The sequence below is a fragment of the Primulina tabacum genome, chromosome 5 (genome assembly GCF_025594145.1).
Source record: "Primulina tabacum isolate GXHZ01 chromosome 5, ASM2559414v2, whole genome shotgun sequence".
NCBI lineage: Eukaryota > Viridiplantae > Streptophyta > Magnoliopsida > Lamiales > Gesneriaceae > Primulina > Primulina tabacum.
The window spans coordinates 34,054,912-34,080,495 of record NC_134554.1 but is presented as its reverse complement, the minus strand read 5'-3'; the positions used below and the strand labels follow the sequence as shown (position 1 = coordinate 34,080,495).

Genomic DNA, 25,584 nt, shown 5'->3' with positions numbered 1-25,584 from the left:
ATCGATAATATTAGATATATAGATATTTAATATAAACTCGTGCGAGCACATTTAGGCTCACCTTTAAATGGGTCGACAAAATTTCAACCCAACTAACTTAAACTGTTTGGCGGTGCAGGCCAAATCGACAGACTCAACCCAAATTGACGGCTCAAATCACAACGATCTTTTACAGTGTTTTATTTAAATAATTTATAAATATAAAATGCAAAAAAATTTTGGTTGCAAAAAACTTTAATTTAAGCACATAAATTCTGGCAAACTGTCACATGCGGACATGAAAAAAAATTAAGAAGACACAAAAAAAAATTCACAATTCGATAATGAGTTATTTCTAAACTTTAAAAATTTAATTTGCATAATGAAATGATAAATAAAAAATCTAAATCATTGAATTAAAAATAACATATTATAATGTGGGTAGACATGAAAAAACCAAACATTAATTTATATAATGAAAAGATATCATTGGATAAAAATAACATATTATAATGTAGATAAACATAAAAAATAAAATATTAATAATCACACATATTTAAAATATGAATAAGGAGAAAGAAAAGACACATTTAAAATAAGTAATTAATGTAAAGCAAACAATTAATAAAGAGATAAAGGGAAATTCACATATAAAATCACATATTTATATATATAATAGATATATATATATATAGACACATATATATACATATATATAGATCGTTTGATTTATGAGATGTGATTATAAAATATGTATAATATATTATTTATAACTTTAGTTATTATAAGAATTAAGTCAAACGTTGTATAAAACAAAAATGTGTAATTAACTAATGTTGTATTATTTGCACCAAACAGATCTTCCTCGGTATTGGTTCATCAACATGTATGCTGGCTTGCTTTCAATTTCAAGTCAATTTCCTATATTATATCACTCTTTGAAGCATGTAATATCATTCCATATATGATCAAGAGCAAAAAATAAGAGTCTACCTAATTATGAGTGTCACAAGCTCCCAATAAATTCTGTAGCTATAGCTTATATTTTTTATTATACATATTAAGAAAGCATAAACCTAAGGCATCCAGGGCATTTGGTCTAGTGGTATGATTCTCGCTTTGGGTGCGAGAGGTCCCGAGTTCGATTCTCGGAATGCCCCTTTTTTTTACGCATTTTTACTTTTATAATTATAAAATGTAGAATTTTAATTGAAATCGAAAGGGGTTTAAGCCTTTTTGTGCAGCTGGAATCTTCCAATCCATAAACCTAACAGCAATTCCAATCCGAAACCGTTGGAAACTACGATTTTTACACACAGAAATTGTGCAAGTAAATAATAGATAACGAAAGAGAAAGATGGTGTTTGGTCAGGTGGTGATAGGGCCTCCGGGCTCCGGAAAGACGACATATTGCAATGGCATGTCCCAATTCCTGCCACTCATCGGCAGGTAACACTAGAGCTTTTCTGAAGGACGATAGCATTATTCTTTTAAGTGCCGAAGCATTTAGAATCTCAAAAATGTATTATTAAAATTTAAAATATGAGTTGGGTTTTCATGTTTGCAGTTGTAATTAATTAAATATTTTCTTTAATGGATTGCAGGAAGGTCGCTGTAATTAATTTGGATCCCGCTAATGATTCTTTACCGTATCCAATTATTTGGTATTTTAGTAGCTTGTGATAGAATTGCTCATTAGTTGTGTGTTTGTATGCGTTGTGATTTTGGTCGATGAGTTTATTCTTATCTAATAAAGATATGATTGTGCTATAAACATTGAGGAGTTGATTAAACTTTCCGATGTCATGGCTGAGCATTCTCTTGGTCCGAACGGAAGTGAGTGCATTATGCTGTGTTTCAGCTTCATGTGTTTGGAAATATTTTCGGTTTTTTACTATCTTGACTGCCAATATTTTCATGTGATTCAAGTTAGGTGCCTTTCGAGGTGCACTGTAAAACTTTTGTTGGGCAACATCAGCTAGCTTCAAGTTCCTCTTTCGATGTTTTGTTTAGATGGATTTGGACACCGCAGCTCCTTTTATTGATTGACTTATACTTGTTTTTCCTGTTAATTTTTTTGTTCTAAGCTTGTTTGTAAACTCTTTCTTGAATTTGTATATAGTCAGCATTTAGGAATGTGATTCGTAATATAACGCCTTGATCATTTCATGGTCTGAAAATGACTATGATAACTGCCGTGTATAAATGACTTCGGATGCAGAAACTTTATCCGGACTGACAAATTTTCATGGTTTTAAACAACAAACATGCGTTGTTAATAATATTTCCAGATTGCTCAGGCTTAAAACCTACATGCTACATTGTGTTTTTTTGTAGATGCCTCTAACAAATGTTTCAAAAAAGTTTGAAAACTGAATACTCCTCGTCTGCATAATAATTCCCACCTTTTCTGGTGTAGTGAATATTTATTGCAAATGTTTTTTCTCTCTGTAATTTATTATAATGTGACTTGTAAATATGTGTTACGAGTCATTTTGATGCCTCGGATCCTGAATCTGAAAAACAGTTTACTATGTTTTATAGGTCTTATTTATTGCATGGACTATTTGGAGAAGAACATTGATTGGTTAGAATCCAAACTGAAACCCTTGCTCAAAGGTTACTTGCTATAGTATTTAATTTTCTTTTTGATGCATTCTTACCCATATTTGGAGTTTCCTGTCTGCAGCAGATTTCTGAATGATTCTTTGATATATTTGTCTCACCCCTTAATTTTCGTAATATTTAATTTTTCGTTTTTCTGCATACTTACACATATTTGGAGTTTCATGTCTGCAGCTGATTCTGAATGATTCTTTGATTTATTTGGCTCGCCCCTTATTTATCGTAATCAGGGAAATAAGGAATTTCATACCATATAATTGTGATACCCTTGTCCCACATCTTAAAAATTAAAGATTTAAAATGAGTTTATAATGGGTTTACAATAGACTTCTATAGCAACTTGGGTTAATTATTTTCGTAAAAGCGAGGACAGATACGAAGTAGTTGCTATAGGGGCCCTTTGTGCAGACACGCAGCCGTGGGACCAGGCTCGGGGCGTAACAGAATGGTATCAGAGCCGGTCACCATCAAGGAATATCGGGAAATAAGTGTTATGCGGGGCAAAGTGCTACGTGCATGGGAGCCACCTCTTGAACCTGCGGGGCAAAGTGTTACATGACTGGAGCCACCTCTTGAACCTGTAGGAGCCACCTCTAGTTTCTCGGCGTTGGTGGATCGAGTGGTTAGGCCACGACGAGGACGTCGCGTTCTGAAGGAGGGATGATTGTGATACCCTTGTCCCACATCTTAAAAATTAAAGATTTAAAATGAGTTTATAATGGTCTTACAATGGACTTTTATAGTAAATTGGGTTAATCATTTTCGTAAAAATGAGGACGAATACTAAGTAGTTGCTATAGGGGCTCATTGTGCAGTCACGTAGACGCGGGCCCGTGCCTGGGGCGTGACAATAATCTTAATGTATTCTCTGGTTTGTTATTCATTCAGTTGATTCAGTTCAAGTGTTTACAATGTGGATCAAACTTGAATTAAAACTCGACCATTTCATTGGGTCTCTATCACCTTTACATTGACAAAGAAAAATAAGACATAGTATTAAAGGCATCTCCAAGTATTATTTGTTTTAGTTTTTTAGGCTGCTAATGATCGCTAACAAAAGAACATTAGGTTTGCTGATCTCAATCCATAAGTGTTTCTTGACCATGTTTTGTAACTTGTGGCGAATCTAGGATATATTCTTGTTCTTTTGTTTGTGGATGGTACGAAAAGTCTAACACTTGAAAGCTTGTACCTTGAGTAGTGATTTATCATTAGAGTTCCTTAATAATTATATATGGATGGTTCATGATAGATAATCTGAAAGGGGTTGAATGAAAAACTTCTTGTTTCTTGGCATAGTTTAACAATAAATGCCTATTACTTGCCTTAATTCATTCTTTAAATACGAAGGTTAAACTTTACTTCATGTGATATTTATTAACTTGAGTTAGCAAGTTGAAATATTTTATCAAACATAAAATGCTTCCAATATGCATCATAAATATTAAATATTAAGTGCAAGTATAATGGAAGAAAATGCAATCAAATATACAAGTGTATAGAGGTTCAAATGCTGGATCTTTCCACTCTCTTCTTCCATTTGGGAAGAATCTACTAGTTTGACTACTTACAATTGACATCACCTAGAAATTACTTTGTTCAGCACTCCAGCTAACACCTTTCATGATTTATCTGGCACGATCACTACTTCACTAGTGTAAAAGATTAGACAATCACTCGGGCAATTTTACATCCAACTCTAACTCGATTAAGTGTTCTAGAGCTTTACACGAAATATTCTCTCGATACAGCAGCTTTCATGTTGTTTAAAGTCTAGATGATAAGACCACATCATTTAATCCAATAAGTTAATTTTTCTTTTATAAAACTTTATGGCAAAGGGAGTGTTTATTTGGTTGAACTCTTTGATTTGATCTTCTATTGCTAGCTCGTTCAACCTTCTTATTTAGGCTTTCAGATCATGAATTTGTAGGTTTAAATGATAAACTAGTCATTAGACATGACAAACTACCTGCTGTTAGAGACGCAATAAATTTGCAGTTGGATAAACTTTCTGAAATGTCTGCACTTCCCCAACTGTCAAATATGTCTTGGAAATCTGTCTTGAATCGCCCATCTGTTTTTATGCCTTAGGTACTTCTATTTTTCGAATTTAAAGTGTCAACATAAAAGTTGGAGCACTGCTGTTTTTCCATGTGTGGGCAAAGTTTATGAAATGCTGCGTGAAAAAGCTGTAGCTCTCCACCTTTTCTCGATATTCATACTGACTCATTCTATTTGGATGAGGCGATACATGCTTAATCAACTGCAGCATGTCTGTCAATAAGCTCGCTGTTCCGTTTCTATGTCAAACACATATTTCTGTTGATTTTTATCCGGCATACAATGGTTATTAGGACAAGTTGTTCAGACATAAATTTTAGGAGTATGAGTTGCCCTTTCTAAACGTTTTTTTTACATATACATCATTTGGATCACATAGTAACGAGTTATAATCAAAATACTCAAACGTGCTTGGAGATGACCGCTTTACTGCCATTCCAGGATGTTATCCTACCAGATGGTAAGCTGTGCTGTCATTCCAAAAACTACGCCACCTATCTGTTTTGCTCACCTTGTGGCAAATGACCTTTCTTTGCTGTTTTTGATTCTCAACGCATGAACTCTCTCTTAAAGATTTTCCATCTAAACATCAATATAAACTTTAACCAACCTTTTGGTGAATCATTAAACTTCAAATGATTATCTATTAATACACACTTGATAAAATATGTTAGCAATACAAAATAAGTTTTTGTTATCAACAAAACAAACCTTGCTTGCATTTCCAGAATCCAATGTTCATTTAATTTGAGATTCTTGAATGTGTTTCTGCCAAGTACTTCCATCAAAAAGTGTTTCCTTTCTTAATTTTTGCAGATCACTATCTTCTCTTCGATTTCCCTGGCCAAGTGGAACTGTTTTTCCTTCACGAAAATGCAAAGAGAGTTATCATGAAACTCATGAAGGACTTAAATCTCAGGGTGTGTCTTATTTTCCTAGTTAATTATTACTTACACACATCCATTAAATCCATCTAGATTTTCAATGCGCATTGACACTTGAACCAATAATTGACCGGCTAGTTGATATGATTCTTGTATTAAACTCTTGATATGATCTCTACCTCCTGCAGTTAACGGCAGTGCACTTAGTCGATGCCCATCTTTGCAGTGATCCTGGAAAGTATGTGAGTGCATTGCTTTTGTCTTTGTCTACTATGCTACACTTGGAACTCCCGCATGTCAACGTTTTGTCTAAGATTGATCTTATCGAAAGCTATGGAAAGCTTGGTTAGAACTATCTTCTTTCCACACCAGTTACATGTAGATTTGTTTCCGTTCTAGTACATATCCCGAACACGCTTTTCTAACTTCATTGTTGGATTGTTTTGCAGCTTTCAACCTTGATTTTTATACCGATGTACAAGATCTATCTTATTTGCAGCACTACCTCGATCAGGATCCTCGATCGGCTAAGTACAAGTATTTACAAAGTCTTAAGTGATATATGCATGTTTAGGTTTTTTTATTTTTTTTAGAAAATACTAATTGTGTCCCTCTTCTTCGTTCTGTTTTTCCAATAGGTTGCCATTTAGTATATTAAGTCATTTTTTGTTAGTCTTACCGGAAGAAATTGGCACCAATTTATCAGCTTGAGAACATATTGCTCACTTTTCAACCGTGCTATTTTTTTCATGTATTGTTGATTTGATAAAGTGATGTATTGAATCATGTCAATTACTACCTTTATGCTTGTTATGAAAATTTTAATTCATATGATTTGGCCTTCTTTAACTCACAGGTGCATTGTAAACACGTATATTTTAATTTTTTGTCCGTCCTATTTTGCAAATTCTCAATCTGGATACCATTTTCTTGTAAAATGTATATGTAACACATCTAGGAGTTAGTTATAATTTTTATTGAAGGTACACATAAAAAAAAAAGCATAAAAAAATTGTATGACTTTGTTTTGTGTAACCGGTGTGTACAATCATTCCACCATCCTTTTTCTTAATCAGGCAATCCCTTTCTGATTTGCATTTTAGTTGTGGATGACAATTTTCTGATTCCAAATTTGCTTAGAATTTAAGTAATCTATGGCTGGCTTATGCTCAATTTTGTTCAATTTTCTGGCTCAGGAAGCTAACGAAGGAGCTGTGCGAGGTGATAGAAGATTACAGTCTTGTCAATTTCACGACTTTAGATATTCAAGTATGTGTATTCACCACTGTTCTAAAAGGTGGTGCCTAGGACCGCCTAGGCGGTAGGTGGTCACCTACCACCTCGATTTTTAGAAAATCGGTGGCTCTAGGTGGTGCTGGAAAAATCGGCCACCTAGGCAGTCTAGGCACCGCTTAGGCGATTATAACAAACTGTCTAGGCGGTTCGATTTTTTTTTTTTAAAAATTGAATTTTAAAATATAATTTTTTTAAAAAAATGGTTAAACAAATTTATGCATATTTTGTTGAAATATATGCATATAAAAAATTTATGCACATTAATAAGCATGGTTGAAAATTAATAATGAAAATGTTGGAACACATTCATGCATAGTTTAACTAATTTTTTGTATTATAAAATATTTTATGTATTTTTATAATTAATTAATATATTTTAAAAAAAAACCGCCTAGACGCCGTCTAGGTGGCCGCTTAGGCACCTAGGCGCTAGGCGGTGGGTGGCCGCCCGCCGACCGCCTAGCACTTTTTAGAACCTTGGTGTTCACATCTCCATTAATCCATACTTATTATCCATGCCCTTATTCTTTAAACGTGATTTTTCAGGATAAAGTGAGTGTTGGAAATCTCGTTAAACTTATTGACAAGAGCAACGGGTATATATTTGCTGGCATTGAAGCGAGTGCGATCGAGTTTAGTAAAATCACAGTTGGTCCCGTTGATTGGGATTATTATAGATATCCTTTTTCTACTTGGATGTTTTATCTAGCTATATGGATTTCTAAATTGCTGTCTTCATGTCTTTTTTCTTTACTTGCAACTCACTAGCATATCTATCCTTTGTACCCACAAGATTGAAATTTTCCTCCGGCATGAACTGGATTTTTTAGTTCTTACATGTTGATTCATATGTGGAAGTGTTAAATGAGTAGAGTAGTGACCACTGGGCAAGAGTAATCGCTCTCCAGTTACTTGAATGTGTGTTATACTTTAGTAATAATCACCTCTCTATCTTGTGAGGCCGCACCTTGCATTTGGCACAATGATCAAGCCATAAATTTGAATAGATTCGAGTTATGTCGTCATTACTATATATAACTGAATGCCATTTATTTGATATTACGATTGCGATTTGCCCTCTAATTCTCCTTTCCATTGAAATGTTTTTCCCCATCCCCACTTTAGAAAAGAAAATATCGAAATTTTGATCACATCTCTGCCTAAGTGGTCATAGTGTTGACATTTTGACACAATATCTTCAAAGCTGTCTGTATATAGTGCATGCCTGATCGCCTGATTAACGTCTTCTTTTACTTGACCCTTCTCTTGTATGAATTTTATTAATGTTCCTTAACTTATGAAGGTTCAAAGTTGCCGCCATACAGGAGAAGTACATGAAGGATGACGAGGTTTTTCCTAACAATGAGGACCCTGAGAATCATTAAAATCAGCTGTGGTAGAATCGTCGCGGTGCATACCTCTACGCTTTACCGGTATATTTCTCACTTCTGAACTAAGATGCAGCTAATTTGGTCGTTCACAACATGCTTGAGTATGATCTTGGAGAAGATTTTGTGCCCAGCCAATGTACTTTTTTTAGAAAAGTGTCTATCCACAGTAAATTTGTTCCAAGGCTAAAAGACGAAGACTAAGTGACGCCATTTGTATAAATTTGACATTTTTTTTTGTACGAAAAGGCACTATTTTCATGAGATTGAAAATCAGTTGCTTACTGGTAGGAAAATCTCTGGGGTCTGGGATCTTTAGCCATAAAGAAAATGTAAAATTCCATTGACTTTCATGCTATATCTGGTTAGTTTCATCATTCATGGAAAGGTAATAACCAAAACCAACATTTGACTTTAATGCAGCTCACACTCAGAGTTATATTTTCCAAAAGTATCTTTCTAGAATTAGAAAAGGCAACTCGGAAGTATAAAGGAAAGAAAAGGCGTAGTCGTTAGCACGACTTAAAAAAAGAAGAAGCAAACTCATCAGTTCCATGAAAAGCGTGATTCAACGGCACATAAGATGGTGCTTCTAGATGCCTTGGGCAAGAGGACACAGTGTGGACGGATTGAAGATCAATCCCACAGATTCAGATTATAATAAATCATGTGACAAATAATAATCAACTTCTAGATAGAAAATTCAATTGGATCAACAAGTCATATGTGCACTCCAAGCTTGACTTTTTTTATATAGTTATTCATATAAAAATGTATAATCGTGTCGATTTGGGGAATGTTTAGCAGAAAAAAATGGGGCGAAACAAAGTTGATACGACGATTATATGAAGAATTAACGAATATACGATGAATTTTATGCTTAATATCCTCACCCTTGTTAATGATGTGATTAAATTTTTTCATATTAGGTGACTATGGTTTATGCTAAAATTTAGAAAGTGTAAAAATTAATTTTATGAAGTTTCTTTTCTTTCCAATTGATGATATGAATATCTTATTTGGGTCATTCATGAATAATTTATGAAAAAATATTATTTTTTATGTCAAAAATATTACTTAATATTGTAAACTATGGACAATGTTAATCCGTTTTACAATAAACTTACTATTACTATTTGGGTTAATGAATTGAGTTCTTGAAAACTTTGAAACAGGGAAAAAAAATATGTAGCTGCAAATAAGTCAGACTTAAAAATAATATAATCTCAATTATTTCTGAATATATCTTGGTAGTTATAAGTGATTCTTTAAAAGAGGGCGGACCTAAGCGATTCAATTCATAATGATCTAGGATGGTATGAGACCGTGACTGAGTCAGGAATATGATTTTATCCGACCTAGAATTTTAAATTTTAGAATATTTTAATATTTTAAATTGATCTATCCGCATTAATATAAAATTAATCCAAAATTATACAAAATTTATGTATTTTTTTTACAAAAATTTTTTTTTGGTCACCCAGGCTAAAGTCCCGATGTCAATCACTGTGGCTCCGCCACTGGCATGAGAGTCTGAAATTTATCTACTCATTACTCATTATATTAGCCATTAAGAAAATATATGTATAAAGTCTAAGGTTCGTTTCGTTGGATTTGAAATTCGCTGTAACGGTTGAAAAACATAAATAGTTTATCGTTCACCGTCAAATTGATTTAGTCGAATATATTTGTTATTATACATTCGAATTCTTTAGCTAGTAGGAATTTGAAAACCTCATGCACTTGAGTTAGATTCATGTATCGAGCTAGGCAGGTTGCTAGAAACTAATTTGTGGTGAAGTTGTATTTCTTGATATTAATTGATAATTGGTAAATGTTCATTGGACGTGTCGCATCATGTTTAGCTTAAATAACCATTAAACAATGGTTTGGTTTTATGGACTTCAGGACCGATTCAAATAAAACTCTCACAAACTTGATGGATACATCAAATCTTATCTTAACTATGTGCCCATATTTAAAAAAAATAATAATCTATATTATACTACAATTAAGGAACCTAATCCATCTGAATAAAGTGTATTTTTGGCCTTTAAAATATTATAAATTTTTAAACTTTTCGATGCACATTTTTATCGATTTCCATGTATAACAATCAATCAACATGTTCCAACGTAAGTTTAATTAGCATGTTTCATTTTAGATAAAACCGCAATTTCAGTATTTTTTTTTTTTCCTTTTAGTCATGTGATGTTTTTCTAGTTTTTTTCACTCAGAAAACACTAAATCTATCAAGTATTTATTTGGAATCGATATTCTCTTACATGACTCATATAGTAAAAATAAAACCTAAATTATACACATTAAAATCTATCTAAGAAAAAATAGATAGAAACGACAAGCTCTTTTTCTTTCATTTTAAAATATTGGGTGTCGTTTTATTTTAATTTTTTTCTCTTTTTTGTTTAGATTTATTTTGATATGTGTATTATGGGTTTATTCTTGTTACAGAGCTACGTTAAAAAGTATCGATATCAGATAAACAATATTCGAACGAGTCAGTTGATATTTTGTTATAACTATACAAAAGATTCAAGTCACTTGATAAAAACCAACCGATTTTTTATCAGAAAAGAACCATACAAAAAAGTTCAAGTCAATAAATAAAAAATCAAACATCTGTATAAATTATAAAACTACAAATCAAAACATATCAAATTACATGCACAAAACCTATTGTGTAGACTGTAGTACTACCAGCTAGTATCATTATCACTGGCTAGTAGCTAGTAATATTGCACCTCTGTGCCTGTGGAGTAGTTGCGTGGAAACTTTAATATTTAAATATCGAATTTTAATGCACTATATTATATTAAAGAATGTAAGATAGAACTGCTTTAAAAATTTTTTTTTTAAAAAAATTGCATCAATAAAACTAAAATAAAAAACCCAAACAAATCGAAAATTGAACAAATAAAATTTAAATAAGGTAATATTATATAATAAGATGGGCATTTTAGGACACAAGCTATGGATTTATATTTAAAATACTTTATCCATATATTATAAAAAAATTCTAAAGTTCAAAACCTCTATTTCCCAATAAATTTGCAGAGAAGCTTCCAGGAATTATTATATATGTATGAGATATACTTTTGTGTTTGCTTGACCAAATCCTTTGAAGAAGTCTCCTCAAATGGCTCCACCTCAATATATACATACATTTGATTCGTGCTATAACTTCCTTTGATTCAATCATACCAGCAAAAACCCATCATCAGTTTGCAAATGTTTATCTGTGGCAGCGGAAGCTTCGGCCATGAAGACGAAAACGAACGCTACACCAGTCCATGTTCGACCCCGAAGAGATCCAAGAAGAACACGAATTTATGCAGAATCGGCAAAGATAGCGGCAACAAGAACCCTTATGCGGACAGGGGTCTGGACAAATTCTACGCACTTTTAGCTGAACTTGACGACAAGAAACAGGAGATTTACACTCAAGTTGGCTCCGACGAGATATCCTTGGTGCGTTTCGTTTACTCGAATGATTCCAACCAGGTGAAGCCCATCGTCGTGAAGACTAAGGAGAAAAGTCAAGAAAAGAACGCACATGGTTTTGTGAAGAATCAGAGAGGCAATGATCCGGACATTAATCCTGCTGTTGTGCAAGTGCGAGACAAGATTGAAAGCGGGGGGATCCCTGATAAATTAGAGGCAAAAAGGATGTTCACGACTGGTTTCAAGCTGGAGAATCTGAGGCATCCTTATTACTATTTCCCACTGATTTTCGTGCTGATTCTTTTGTTTCTCGTTGTTCATGGGAGATCTTTTGCGATTCTGTGCACCTCGATTGGCTGGTATCTGATTCCCATTGTAAATGGTGCGAATTCATCGGCATCATCGTCGAGTACGAGGAAGCTGAAGAGTAAGAAAGATTTGGCAAGGAAATTTAGTGAGAAAAAGATGGTAAACAACGAAGGATCATCTTCTCCGATAAGTGTTCTTAATGGGCTAAATGCAGATAATTCACCTCAAGAACATGATATTGAACGTAGAAGAAGCTTTTAATAATTTTTTTTTATTCTTCATTTTTTTTTTGTGGCTAAAATCTTGGGAACTAGCAACCCAACAATCTCGAAGGAGAGGAAATGAAAATATTAAGCTTTTTTTTTCTTTTTCTTTTTTCATTTGCAGATAGACATAGATTCTTGTTTTACCAAAATTAACAAGGTTTGAGTTCCACCTGATCAGGATTAATGTACATATTGGATTTGTTCTAATTAGGTGCATCTTTTGGTGTTTTATTATTTGATATTGTGTGTTGAACAAGGTTTCAAGGCACACCTTGTATTCAATTTGAGCAGCTTTGGATTGACGAGAAATGCATATTTGGAACTAGGGTAAAATGACAAACAACTCTAGATTCAAGGGCTCTTGTTATAGCACAATGTGGAAAAAGATCGTTTATATCGATATTGATAACATCTTTTTCTCAAAGTATTCTTGGTTTGATGCATAATTTGCATGCATTTATTTTTTTATTATTATTATTATTTTGAGTTGAGAACGTAATATTGTTATAATTGAGTCTGGAATATGAAATCTTGATGTCAGAAACACTAAAATTTATCAAAATATTTTTTTTTGTTTTGAATATTATAATTTGCATATATGGTCATATACTAATCAACTATATATGTTAACTATTTTTTTATTGTAAGCAATCAATGGGGAGCCCCCACATCAACTAAATCACGTAATTATTTTACGTTTTGTTTCCATTCACGTATAATCACAGGATTTTAAAACGTGAAAGTCAATTTTTTATATTTTGGTATGTATCATTAATTAATTCCACTTGTGATTAAATTTCAACTATTTTTTGTAGTTTTGTCAAACGCGTTGCGTATAATCTCAGTTAAACAATTTTTTTGATTTATGTTTGATTAAATATTTTTTTATTTATCACTTTTTCATATCAGAATTTATACAAATTCTGAAGATTACATATAAAAATAATGATCGATCATCCCAATATAGTCGTGTGCTTACAATTTTTCACGTCTCGGGGCCTAGGTCGTACAAACACGACTTTACAATGTGTTTTTATAACAAAATCATCCTTATTTTTATGAAAATAATTAATATAAGCGACTATAAGAGTCGATTGTAGCTTATTGTTTATATTTTTTAACAGATGTAAAATAAAGTTGATAAAACTTTGTTTTTGAAAAATAATCATCCACGATATGTTTTGAAAAAACAATTCAATTGAGAAGGGTTTTTTTTAGAAACAAAATTCGATTTATATTATTTTCCATAATTGTCTGACGAACGATTGTAAGTAAGGATTATAATATGCTATTTTTCATTCGAGTAGGTCTCTTGTGAGACGATCTCACGAATCTTTATCTGTGAGACGGGTTAACCCTACCGATATTCACAATAAAAAGTAATACTCTTAGCATGCGTTTGGTATGCATGATTAGGTGGGTTTATGACTTTTAAACCCACCTAATCCAATGTTTGGTACGATTTTTATTTAACCAAATCAATCCCTCCTATGAATGATTAGGTTGTATTAGGTGTGATTAAATAATATTTCCTTCACTCCTAGGATTATTTATCCTTCCTCTATCCTTACCCTTTTTCCAATTTTACCCTTTCTCTTTCACCAACGTCGGACCACCTCCACCGCGGGACCGCCATCGATCCTCCGCCGGACAGCCGCCGGCCATCGGACTACTCCGTTGCCGGTCCGCCGCTGGCCGTCGGACCACCGCCATTGCCATGCCGCCGCCGACCTCTGCCGGCTGTCGGACCACCTCCTGACGCCGACCAGCCGTCTACCGCCGTCGGACCGCTTCCTGCCGCCGACCGCTGACCACTGTCGGCCACTGATCGCCGTCGGACCACCTCCGTTGCCGGGCCGTCGCCGGAATGAAGAAGAAAAAATAAAGAAAAGTGCAATTTTGTCATTTCATCATAAAATTCAAAATTATATCATACTTAAAAATCATACCAAACATAATACTATTTTACATCATATATTACATTTCTATCACAATCATTTTTTTTATCATTTACGTACTATCATTAGTTTATTTTATCCTCCTACCAAACGCAGCCTTAGTATAACAAGTAATACTTTTTTATGGATGACCCAAATAGAGACTCGTCTCACAAAATATGACCCGTGAGATCGTCTCACACAAGTTTTTGCCTTTTTATTAAAAATTATAAGATATCGGATTTTTTCGAGTTTTTTTATTATATGTGAGAGTAAATAATATTATCAATCTTCAATTTCTCCGCTCTATCTCGTCATCGGCCGCTAATTAGTTTATCTCCTTATGTCGTGGCACGAAAATAAACAAATAAATGGGTATTCTCTAGAAACAACATCTAACTAACGCTTGTATTAATTATATATATATATATATAACGCTTCTTTCTATTCTTTGAATTGAAAGACATATATAAAATATATAACTTTTTTTATGATGATTGACCTATAATCGTTACTTTTCGATGCGCAATAGGTAAATTTTAGACTAGTGCAGTATCATGAAAACGACGCACTCCATTCTATAAATACTTATGTAACGTACCGTATTTTTGCTACTAAAAATTTGCGGAAAAATTTAAAATTTTCTTAAATAAAGCATGAGCCTTCAAAATCTGATAAAAATAAACTGTACTTCCCACAAGTTGCAACTGAAGATAAAGTTTGACAAAAGTATTTGCAAAAATCTCAAAAACCAGCAACATAAATCAGAGTACTTTTAAAAATTTCATAAAAACTTCAAAACATGGGCGGTCCTCAAGTTTAGCCTCCCACTCAATCCAAGCCAGCTCCTTGGTCACCACCCCTAGCCTCCTCAAAAACATCATCACCTGCATCGATCAAGTCTAGTGAGTCTAAAGACTCAACACGTATAAACTGGAAGTAACGAGTAGTACATAATAAAATCACATGCAACTTTAAAATAGGACATACATACTGAAAACTTGAACTTGCATAATAAAACTGAACATACGTACATACATACTTAGACGTGCCATCAACATAAAATTTTCTTAAACGTGCTTGCATACATGAACATACTTGAACATACATAAATTAATCATTTTGCGTAGAGGATGTTTCAAAGCAAGTGACCCATAACATAATTCGTCAGATCAGACTAAACCACAATACTGGGATGACAGAGACGTATCCACTGCCACATAAATGAGATCCCCGTTCATAATTTAACGGGCTGATTGGTCCACGTTCATAATTTAACGCTTTCCAATCACGATCTAAACACGTTCATAATTTAACGGGGTGGAGAGGTCCTCGGCCACGTTCACCGACTTCCAAATCCATTCATAAATTGGTCACAAGATATTTAGCATATCTCAAAAATTTAAAATATTTTCTTTGCACGTCGAACATACTTACTTGACGTTGCGGGATTCGTTGGACTTCGATTGGGGCCGTTGCTGCACATACTAATCATGAATTTACATGCTTAACTTGCATAACTTAGACGTAGGTAATCATGCTTACTTACGAGTTCATTCAATTCCTTAGGACGTTCTAAAATTCCCATGACCCGACCTTGTAAATCATCGTACTAAACCATGACATCAAACCCCAAACATGCTATATAAAATGTTTCCCAAAATATGAAGGACACGGACCCCGTGCCTAGGTCTGGGTAGGGGTCCGTGTTCGTGCGCTAAAATGTGCCCTGCAGAAGGAGGAAGACACGGACCCCGTGTCTAGGTCCATGTAAGGGTCCGTGTGTGTGAAGGCCCTCGAACTCCTTGCTTGAAAATTTGCGAAAAAATTTAAAATTTTCTTTTTAAAAGAACTTAAATGGCCTCATTCATAAAATCACTGGTGAATCAAGTCCAATATTTCAAAATATTGCAGCGGAAGAAAATCAAAGTTTTGCCAACAACAACGATTTAAAAATATCCAACAACTGATAAAAATTGTTTGCGAAGAAAATAACAACTGCTGCTCTGAGGTCCTCGGGTGCCACTACTGCCGACCCAAGCTGGCTCACTGGTCCCCGCCCTCGGCCCTGGCCTCATCAGTACCTACAACAATCAAGTCTAGTGAGCCTAAAGACTCAGCATGCATAAATCGCAGGTAACGAGTAAAAATCTGAATTTAAAATATGCATGAGATAAAATATTCTGTCCTGAGGCATACTGAAAATAATCTGTACTGAGCAATTATAATACGTGCATAACTGAACTGGAAGTCACTGTAAAAATATTTGCTCCTTGGAGCCTGTACTGAAATATCTGATAAAATTTTCTGTTGAGATTATGTTTTACGCCTGTGGCCACTGCACTAAGCTGAACTGATCGGTAACTGGCTACCGGGGAGGCTGAAACTGAACTGAGCTGGCCGGTCACTGGCGACCGGGTGGTACCATACTGAACTGATCGGTCACTGGCGACCGTATAAAAATAACACTCCCACATAGTGAATGAACCACAAGCCATATCGCATAAATCTCAAAAATAATCATTTTCTATTTAATGCACGTAAAATAATTAACTGGCGTAATGAAAATTCCTGTAATTTTACCAACTGGATTGGATTGGATCGTTCCCAGGCTCGCTGCAACCTAACTGTGCCATGAAAAATATGCAATAGTTTAAACATGACCAACTATGCAATTTACGTTCAAAAGATGCGACTATGACGCCTAATGACTTCGCATTTAATCATGACTCCGAGCCAACCTGAACCGACACTGAACCGACATATAGTCATGATTAAAATACGCTGAAAAATCATAAAATAATGTTCCTAAAATGATAGGGTCGAAATCTAGGTGGAATGGAGGCCAAAACACGAAACGCTCTTTCGAGAGTCAATTTGGCACATTGCACCGTAAATTCTCGTACGACCTCAAAAATGATCCAAATGACGAACGGTCCAAAACATGACCTTCCTAACTCAATGAGGCACTGTCCAGTCCAAGGCCATGGGCTAAAAGCCAACCAAGAACTCAAACGACGCTTCTGAACAGCAGCATACTTGCTGTCAAAAAAATACAGCAGCTGCGCACTACAAGACTTGCATTGGTTTCGAGACTATCGGCCATTAGGGGCGTGAACCACCGACCAGAGACTCTTACCAACATCCCAAGGAATGATTTGAACCATGGCTGAGGGCCCTAGGCCAGCCACAATCCGCATCACACCAAATCTTAACCGAAGGGTCCAACCGAGAGCAACATACATGCGTGTGTAGTGTTTATGCTATGATCGATGTCTTGCGTCGTTCCAGTGGCCATTTGATTGACCATGGCACGATCTAGACATCTAGGAGCATGATATGAACCGTGGCTAAGGGCCATAGGCCAACCAAGATCCACACCAAGCCACAAAAGAAACGAACCATATGCTGAAAAATGGAAGGGCCGAATGGGGAAAGGGGCTGTTCTTGTGGATTATTTAAAAACCGATGAGCCATGGACCAAGCCACCAAAAGGGCAACTTAGTCACGTCTTAGACTTGCTAGGGAAGTAATCCAACCATGGCTATAGGCCTTTGGGGCAGCCAAGATCAGATCCTTCCTCCATGACAAGAAACTGAATATTTCGAACAACATTTCTGCACCTATGGGGACTTGCTGTCATTCTGAATTTCCAGCAAGCATGGGGCTGGTTTGAATGGACCAACATGGTCCTAATGCATCCTAATACATGTATATAAGCCGCCTTGGGAGCCTGGAGTCGATCCATTACCTGAAACTCACAAACCAAACGAAACCGTGAAGCTTGCCAAGGAATTCGAAAATTCTGCATGTGTGGTTTCCAAAATATTTTGACATGTATCTCGGTTTTTGCTTGCTAAAACATGATCATGTACTGAAAAATAAATGATAATATGACTTGATTGAGGTTTGAAAGAAATCTAGACATGCCTGGTTTCGTTTCGAAAGAAAACGAAAAGAAGAGACGAGACGGCGCGGAGGAGACGGAGTGGCTTGCTTCTCTACCTTTCTTGGCTCTCGATTTTTCTCCCTTTCTCCCTAGCTGTTATTCACGTTTTTTCTACTGAAAAAGGGTCTTATTTTCGGTGGAGGTGGAGGGGGGAGTGATGGTTATGAAGGTGAGGAGAAGGGTGCACAAAAATAGGATCATATCAAGACCAAGTCCACTCCCCTTTTGAATTTGAATTTTGAATTGATATCAAATGAGTTGGTGGATGCTTCTAGGAGGTGGTGGCCGAAATTTAGCTTGATTCTAGACTAGGATATGTCCATTTATTTAATTAAATTGTGCTCCCAAAAATCCTAGAATTATCCTACTAATTACATGCAAAGAATTGGTCAAAGTTGGTGAGTTGGAAAAAATGAATCTTCTAGCACTAAGGGTGGCCGAAAAATGCATGATAAAATAAAGGGAAATGTTGATTATCTAGTCAACTAATAATCCTTGAAAGCCTTACTAATCCTTTAAATAATTTAGTGAGCTAACCCCTTAATTTAATAACTTAAATGAGTTCATTTCTTAATCACCTCAAATAATTAAATTAAATCTTCAAACCTTCCTTTCTAACTTAAATGAACTTAGTTACTAGCTAAATTAACTTCTGGAAATATTTCTCAAATCTTAAATTCTATCTCAAAACTCCAACTCCGGTCCGGCCTCACTGAAAATACTGAAATGCTAAAAATCAATCTACTGAACTGAAATAATGAAATAATTAACTTCAAACAAATGCATTTAAAATAATCATGCAATGAAGTCAATCAAATTTAAAAATCTAGAATTATGCATGGCTTATACGTCTACTGACTTACGGGTTCTACAGTGTGTGTGCGCAAATTGACACCGAAAAGAATACAAAGGCACGGACCCCGTGTTCTGGTCCGTGTGGAGGTCTTTGTCCGTGGGCAAAAATGACGATCAAGAATAGACAAAGACACAGACCCCGTGCCAGGGTCCGTGTTCGGGTCCGTGTATTATCGTTGGACGCGAACTCACGAAAATCCTGTACGTGTCATGCTTAACATTCTAGACTCGTTTGTACGGACCAAGAACCGACACCTCGAGACACATCCTAACATGCCAAACATTGAACCAATTACATACAAGCACCCAAAGCAACGACGTTCACCCTACGACACATACAATTCAAAAACGTGGCAATTGACACCAAATCGGTTCCTACAACTTCTAGTGTATTGGAGTGCCTAACAACACCGAACGACATGTCAAATAACAACCCAACATCATACTAATCATACCTAGACGTAGCAACGATCACCCGACGATTCCCAATGAAGCCTGCAACAATAAAATCTCAAAAACGCATCAACACATAATTTTCTGAAAAACGAAGTTTGAGCAGTTCCACGAAAAACATCATAACTCACTCAATTTTTTTTCAAATATTTCGAATTTCATATCAAATCGAAGGTATCAAAAAATTCTACAATTTTCACGTTGAAAGTTTTCTCAGAATCCCGACCGAAAAATCTCAGTTTTCAAAAGAACAGCAAAAACGGGATTTGAGATCTAAACTTATTTCAAAACTGATCCAAATCGTTTTCCGCTCAAACAACGAAAGTCACCCATGAATTTTTACACATAAATAACAACGCAACGCATAATATGACAAGATCGATGCAGAAATAACAAAATATACGTGCCTTTTGATATTTAAAATACCGTAACGACGATACCGAAGCGGAGACGGAGTGAGGGTCGATCCGAGACGAACGTGGCGCTAAAATTCTTGAAGAAAACCAACGAAAACTCGCTAGGAAATATAGAGGGTTGGGGCGGCTGCTTCTAGGAGTAAGAACCCTAGTAATTCTCCTCTCAAAAGTAATAAAAACTGAATGAAATAAGTGTGTGTGTGTTTTGATCAGTTCTAGGTGTGTGTAAAAGTGTGTGTGTGTGTATGATTAGTAATTTAGGGAAAAATTGCTTAATTAAATAATAAATAAAACTATTTAAAATACTAACACTCTTTAAACTTTACTAAAATCCCTCAATTAAAATAATGCACACAAAAATGCTAATTTTAAAAGTTTTAAACTCTTAAATAACTAAACACATAAATAAGGCTTTAAAATGCTAAACTAAATAAATTATTTAAAATGCCCCTTTCTAGCTTTTAAAATAAAATACCGCATTTTAAATTGCCAAAAATCGTCCCCGGACTTTTCCTCGATCCCGCCTCGAATAATCGCCTGAAACATGAAACTCGAAAAACATTTTAACGCGCATCGCATAAACATAATTAATTTAAAATAATGCATTTAAATAATTCATGCACTACTAGGACTCGTTTTAAAATTAAATAAATGATTTAATAATTAAATAAATGCATGAGTTATACGTGTACTGAATTTGGGCACTACAGTTCCTCCCCCACTTATATAAATTTCGTCCTCGAAATTAAATCTTATCGAACAACTCCGGGTTGTGGTTCATCTTCTGACTCCCAAGTGACTTCCTCCACTGATTGGTTCAGCCACTTGACTTTGACCAGCTTGGTCACCTTATTCCGAAGTCTCCGCTCCTGTCTGTCTAGGATCTGGACGGGTCTTTCCTCATATGACAGGTTTGGAGCCAACTGCAACGTCTCATAACTCAGAACATGTGAAGGATTAGCTAGATACTTCCTTAACATCGAGACGTGAAACACATTGTGTACCCCTGCCAGATTCGGCGGAAGGGCAACACGATAAGCTAGTGTCCCAACTCTGTCAAGAATCTCGAAAGGTCCAATAAATCTCGGACTCAGCTTGCCTCTTTTTCCAAATCTCATAACACCCTTCATGGGCGCTATCTTTATAAAAACTTGATCACCTACGGCAAACTCGAGATCCCTTCTCCTCTTATCGGCATATCTCTTTTGGCGACTCTGGGCGGTCTTCATTCTGTCTCAAATCTTGACCACCACATCTGCAGTCTGCTGAACTATCTCCGGGCCAAGTTCTGCTCTTTCACCAACTTCATCCCAATGAACTGGTGATCTGCACATCCTTCCATACAACGCTTCGTAGGGAGCCATACCTATCGATGATTGGAAACTGTTGTTGTATGTAAACTCCACTAGAGGTATCTTCGATTCCCAAGTCCCTTGGAAATCGATCATACAGGCCCGCAATAAATCCTCCAAAATCTGGATCACTCGCTCAGACTGGCCATCTGTTTGCGGGTGAAAGGCCGTACTGAAAAGCAATTTCGTCCCCATGGCTGCATGTAGGCTCTTCCAAAAGGACGATATGAACCTCGGGTTCCTGTCGGACACAATAGAAACTGGGATCCCATGCAATCGAACAATCTCCCGGATATAAAGCTCCGCATATTGCGTCATGGAGAAAGTCGTCTTTACTGGTAAAAAGTGCGCTGATTTAGTGAGTCGGTCCACTATAACCCAAATGGAATTCGATCCTCTGACTGACTTTGGCAACCCAACCACAAAGTCCATTGTAATATTCTCCCATTTCCACTCTGGGATGGGGAGTGGCTTAACCAATCCTGTTGGCCTCTGATGCTCTGCCTTCACCTGCTGACAAGTGAGGCATTCAGACACAAATCTGCGGATGTCTCTCTTCATCCCTGGCCACCAATACAGGACCTGTAGGTCCTTGTACATCTTGGTACCTCCTGGGTGAATAGAATACGGAGATGCGTGTGCCTCTGCTAGAATATCCTCTCTGATCAAATCAATACTGGGCACCCACATTCTACCCCTGTATCTCACAATACCATCTGACACTGTGTAGAGAACACTGCTCTTGGCTTCATACTTCAGTTTCCATTTCTGTAACTGCTCATCTGAAGGCTGGCCCGCACGAATACGGTCTAGCAAAGAAGATTGGACTGTCAGATTAGACAGCCTTGGAGCTCTTCCCTTGCGAAAAACTTCTAAATCAAACCTCTGAATCTCATATTAAAGAGGTCTCTGTGCTGACAACTGTGCTACAACTGCCACTTTCCTACTCAAGGCGTCTGCGACGACATTAGCCTTTCCCGGATGGTAGCTAATCTCGCAGTCGTAGTCTTTCACCAATTCTAACCACAGTCTCTGTCTCATGTTCAGTTCCTTCTGCGTGAAGAAATACTTGAGACTCTTGTGATCGGTAAATATCTGACATTTCTCGCCGTACAAGTAATGTCTCCAAATCATCAACGCAAAGACAACGGCGGCTAATTCCAGGTCGTGAGTCGGGTAGTTCTTCTCATGCACTTTCAACTTCCTGAAAGCATAAGCTATAACTCGACTCTGTGGCATCAGTACTGCGCCTAACCCGAGCTTAGATGCATCGGTGTATAGCACAAAATCACCTTGCCCTATTGGCATGGCTAACACTGGCGCTGAAATAAGAGCTTGTTTCAAAGTATCGAAGCTCTTCTGACACTCGCCACTCCACACGAACTTAACATTCTTCTTGGTCAGCGAAGTGAGTGGCACTGCTATGGACGAAAACCCCTGAATGAACTTACGGTAGTAGCGGGCTAATCCCAGAAAACTGCGGATCTCTGATGCATTCTTCGGTTCCACCCAATCTCTAACCGCTGCTAACTTGGTTGGATCCACTTCAATCCCACTGCTAGATATAATATGACCCAAAAACGCTACTTTCTCCAACCAAAATTCACACTTACTGAACTTCGCAAATAACTTGCGACTCTGCAAGGTCTGCAAAACTGTCTTCAAGTGCTGACTGTGCTCCTCATGGCCGTTCGAGTATATAAGAATATCGTCAATGAACACTATGACGAATTGGTCTAAGTAAGGCTGGAATACTCGGTTCATCAAGTCCATGAAAATCACTGGAGCATTCGTCAGTCCAAACGGCATCACTAAGAACTCGTAATGCCCATACCTGGTCTTGAAGGCTGTTTTGTGAACATCTGCCTCTTTCACCTTCAGCTGGTGATACCCTGATCGAAGATCTATCTTAGAGAACACCGTGGCTCCCTGCAACTGATCAAACAAGTCTTCGATCCTGGGAAGTGGGTACTTATTCTTGATCGTTACCTTGTTCAATTCTCGATAATCGATGCACAGCCTTATGCTTCCATCCTTCTTCTTCACAAAAAGCACTGGTGCGCCCCAAGGCGAGCAACTAGGGCGGATAAATTCCTTGTCGAGAAGCTCCTGAATCTGCTGCTTGAGTTCTAACATTTCAGCTGGAGCCAAACGGTATGGTGCCTTAGTGATTGGCATAGTGCCTGGCATAAGATCGATTGCAAACTCCACCTCTCTCTCTGGTGGAAGACCTGTGACGTCATCAAGAAAGACGTCTGGGAAGTCTCTGACTACTGGCACTTCTGATAAAGACGGAGTGGGTATGTCAGGTGCAGAAATAATGTTGGCCAAGAAGGCCTGACACACCTTAGAAATAAGTCTCCTAGCCTGCATGCAGGAGATCATGCGAGGGAAACTCCTCCATCTGGCTGGCTCAAAAAGAAACTGCTCCATGCCTGGCGGTCTAACCAATACTGACCTCTTCTGAAAATCAATCAGAACTCTGTTCTTCGTCAGCCAGCCCATCCCCAAAATAATGTTGAACTCTGGCATTGGTAAGACAATCAAATCAGCATACACCAGGTGGCCGTGCAATTCTAGATCAATGTCTCTGACCACACTAGTAGCTGACATCTCTTCCCCTGATGGGACGGTTACTGAATAATTCACATCGAGTCCAATGGTCTTGATATCCAAGTGACTAGCAAATGTTTCCGAAATAAAAGAGTGGGTGGCTCCTGAATCTATCAAGGCTTGAGTAGCTAATCTCTTAATGAAAATATTTCCTGAGAGACGTTAGCACAACACAAACTTACATCCCAAATTTTCTAACATTGACCTTAAGCATAGAAGAAATTAATACCCCAAGCAACTCAAAATATCACTAGCACACTAATAATCCCAAATAAAACTCCACATGCAAGGAAAAGTAAGACTGAGCTTAGGTAGAAAAGTTTACCTGTCAGTAAAGTCGTGTCTGGGTTCGCCTCTTGTGCGTGCATGGCGAACACTCTGCCCTAAGTTGGCTGCTTCCACTGAGGGCACTCTTTTAGCATGTGGTCGGTAGCTCCACATTTAAAACACTTGCCTGACCCAAATAAGCACTGTCCGGGATGCTGGCGGTTGCATTTAGGGTACACCGGGAAATTTCCAGGCTTTTGAGGCGCCCCGTGCTGCTGAATCGGACCCTTGCCTCTTGGCGGTCCCTGGTAAGGCTTCTTCCCTGGCGGCCCCTGATACTGTTTCTTAAACTGGAGCCTCTGATGCTGCTGCTGCTGGTGTTGCGGTGGTGCCTGATAGGGCCTCTTGCCCTGCCTGTCCGCCTCGATGTCCCTTAGGTCCCTGCTCTGCTGCCAAAGCTCTTGACACGGCAACCGTGTAGGTAGTAGGACCAGCAACTCGGACGTCACGGCGCACGACCGGCCGTAACCCATCCATAAAATGCCTCAACTTACTCTGGGCATCATTAGTTATCAGGGGTACAAAGTGACAACCCCTCTCAAACTTCCTGACGAACTCTGCCACATTACTGTCTCCCTATCGCAGTGTCATAAACTCTCTGGTCAGATGGGAACGTACTTCTTCAGTGAAGTACTTAGAAGTAGAAAACCTCCTTGAAACCATCCCAAGGCAGCACTTGTAAGTCTACTGCCACTAACGCACTCTCCCACCATAATCTGGCGTCCCCCGACAGAAGAAACGTGGCACACCTGACCCTATCTGCATCGGTCAGTTTCATGAAATAAAAAATTACCTCGATGGACTTAATCCATCCCTCAGCTATCATCGGGTCAGTGGTACCCAAAAACTCCTTAGGATTCATCCTCCTGAATCTCTCATACACAGCCTCCGGTCGGGGCCTCACCCCTGCGTCAACTGCGGCCTGATACCCCGCAAACTGTGCGAATAACTGCGTCATACCTGCAAGCATTTGTGCCTGCATATCGAGGTGGAGGAGCATCTCTCCTCTCCTCTCGGGGCTCCCTGTTCTCATCCCTTGCTTCACGATCGATCACACGTCTAGGAGGCATACTGTTCCAAAATTTACCCAACACATAAACCCCAAATGCATGAACACGATATGGACAACATAAGATGCACGTACTTGAACTTTTAAAACTTGCACATGCTGAACTCAGAACATAATGCTTACTACATATCATAAATTTGAAACCTTAAAACTTACAGAATTTAGGTGTGACTTCATGAGCTTCTTGCGATTGGCAGTAGGCATAACCCTTTACAAGAACACCGCTCTGATACAAACTGTAACGTATCGTACTTTTGCTACTAAAAATTTGCGGAAAAATTTAAAATTTTCTTAAATAAAGCATGTGCCTTCAAAATCTGATAAAAATAAACTGTACTTC

At 37.2% G+C, this 25,584-nt stretch overlaps 1 protein-coding gene and 1 non-coding gene across 6 annotated transcripts; both read left to right on the top strand.

Annotated features, from left to right (window-relative positions):
- The first annotated feature begins 1,067 nt into the window (after window positions 1-1,067).
- Window positions 1,068-1,139, top strand: TRNAP-UGG (transfer RNA proline (anticodon UGG)). Its single transcript has one exon. It is a non-coding gene; the product is annotated as a tRNA-Pro (tRNA).
- LOC142547444 (GPN-loop GTPase QQT1-like) lies at window positions 1,098-8,152 on the top strand. Of its 5 annotated transcripts, none has more exons than XM_075655748.1 (10): window positions 1,098-1,428; window positions 1,584-1,628; window positions 1,736-1,815; window positions 2,524-2,598; window positions 5,048-5,128; window positions 5,485-5,588; window positions 5,741-5,897; window positions 6,002-6,089; window positions 6,749-6,773; window positions 7,395-8,152. In XM_075655748.1, exons 1-10 carry the CDS (start codon window positions 1,337-1,339, stop codon window positions 7,614-7,616), a joined length of 969 nt encoding a protein of 322 aa, XP_075511863.1. In that variant the 5' UTR covers window positions 1,098-1,336; the 3' UTR covers window positions 7,617-8,152. The 5 variants fall into 5 exon arrangements, with proteins under 5 accessions (XP_075511863.1, XP_075511866.1, XP_075511865.1 ...); XM_075655751.1 differs by having other exon boundaries at window positions 1,099-1,428; window positions 2,524-2,566; window positions 6,749-6,821; XM_075655747.1 differs by having other exon boundaries at window positions 1,100-1,428; window positions 6,749-6,821.
- Window positions 8,153-25,584: the final 17,432 nt, after the last annotated feature.

What these genes read in the sequence shown, in the direction of transcription:
- LOC142547444 (XM_075655747.1), top strand. Translation starts at nt 1,337, where the DNA reads ATGGTGTTTGGTCAGGTGGTGATAGGGCCTCCGGGCTCCGGAAAGACG. An exon ending in TTCCTGCCACTCATCGGCAG is followed by an intron (nt 1,429 to 1,583) that starts GTAACACTAGAG and finishes AATGGATTGCAG; the next exon opens with GAAGGTCGCTGTAATTAATT. An exon ending in TTCTCTTGGTCCGAACGGAA is followed by an intron (nt 1,816 to 2,523) that starts GTGAGTGCATTA and finishes TATGTTTTATAG; the next exon opens with GTCTTATTTATTGCATGGAC.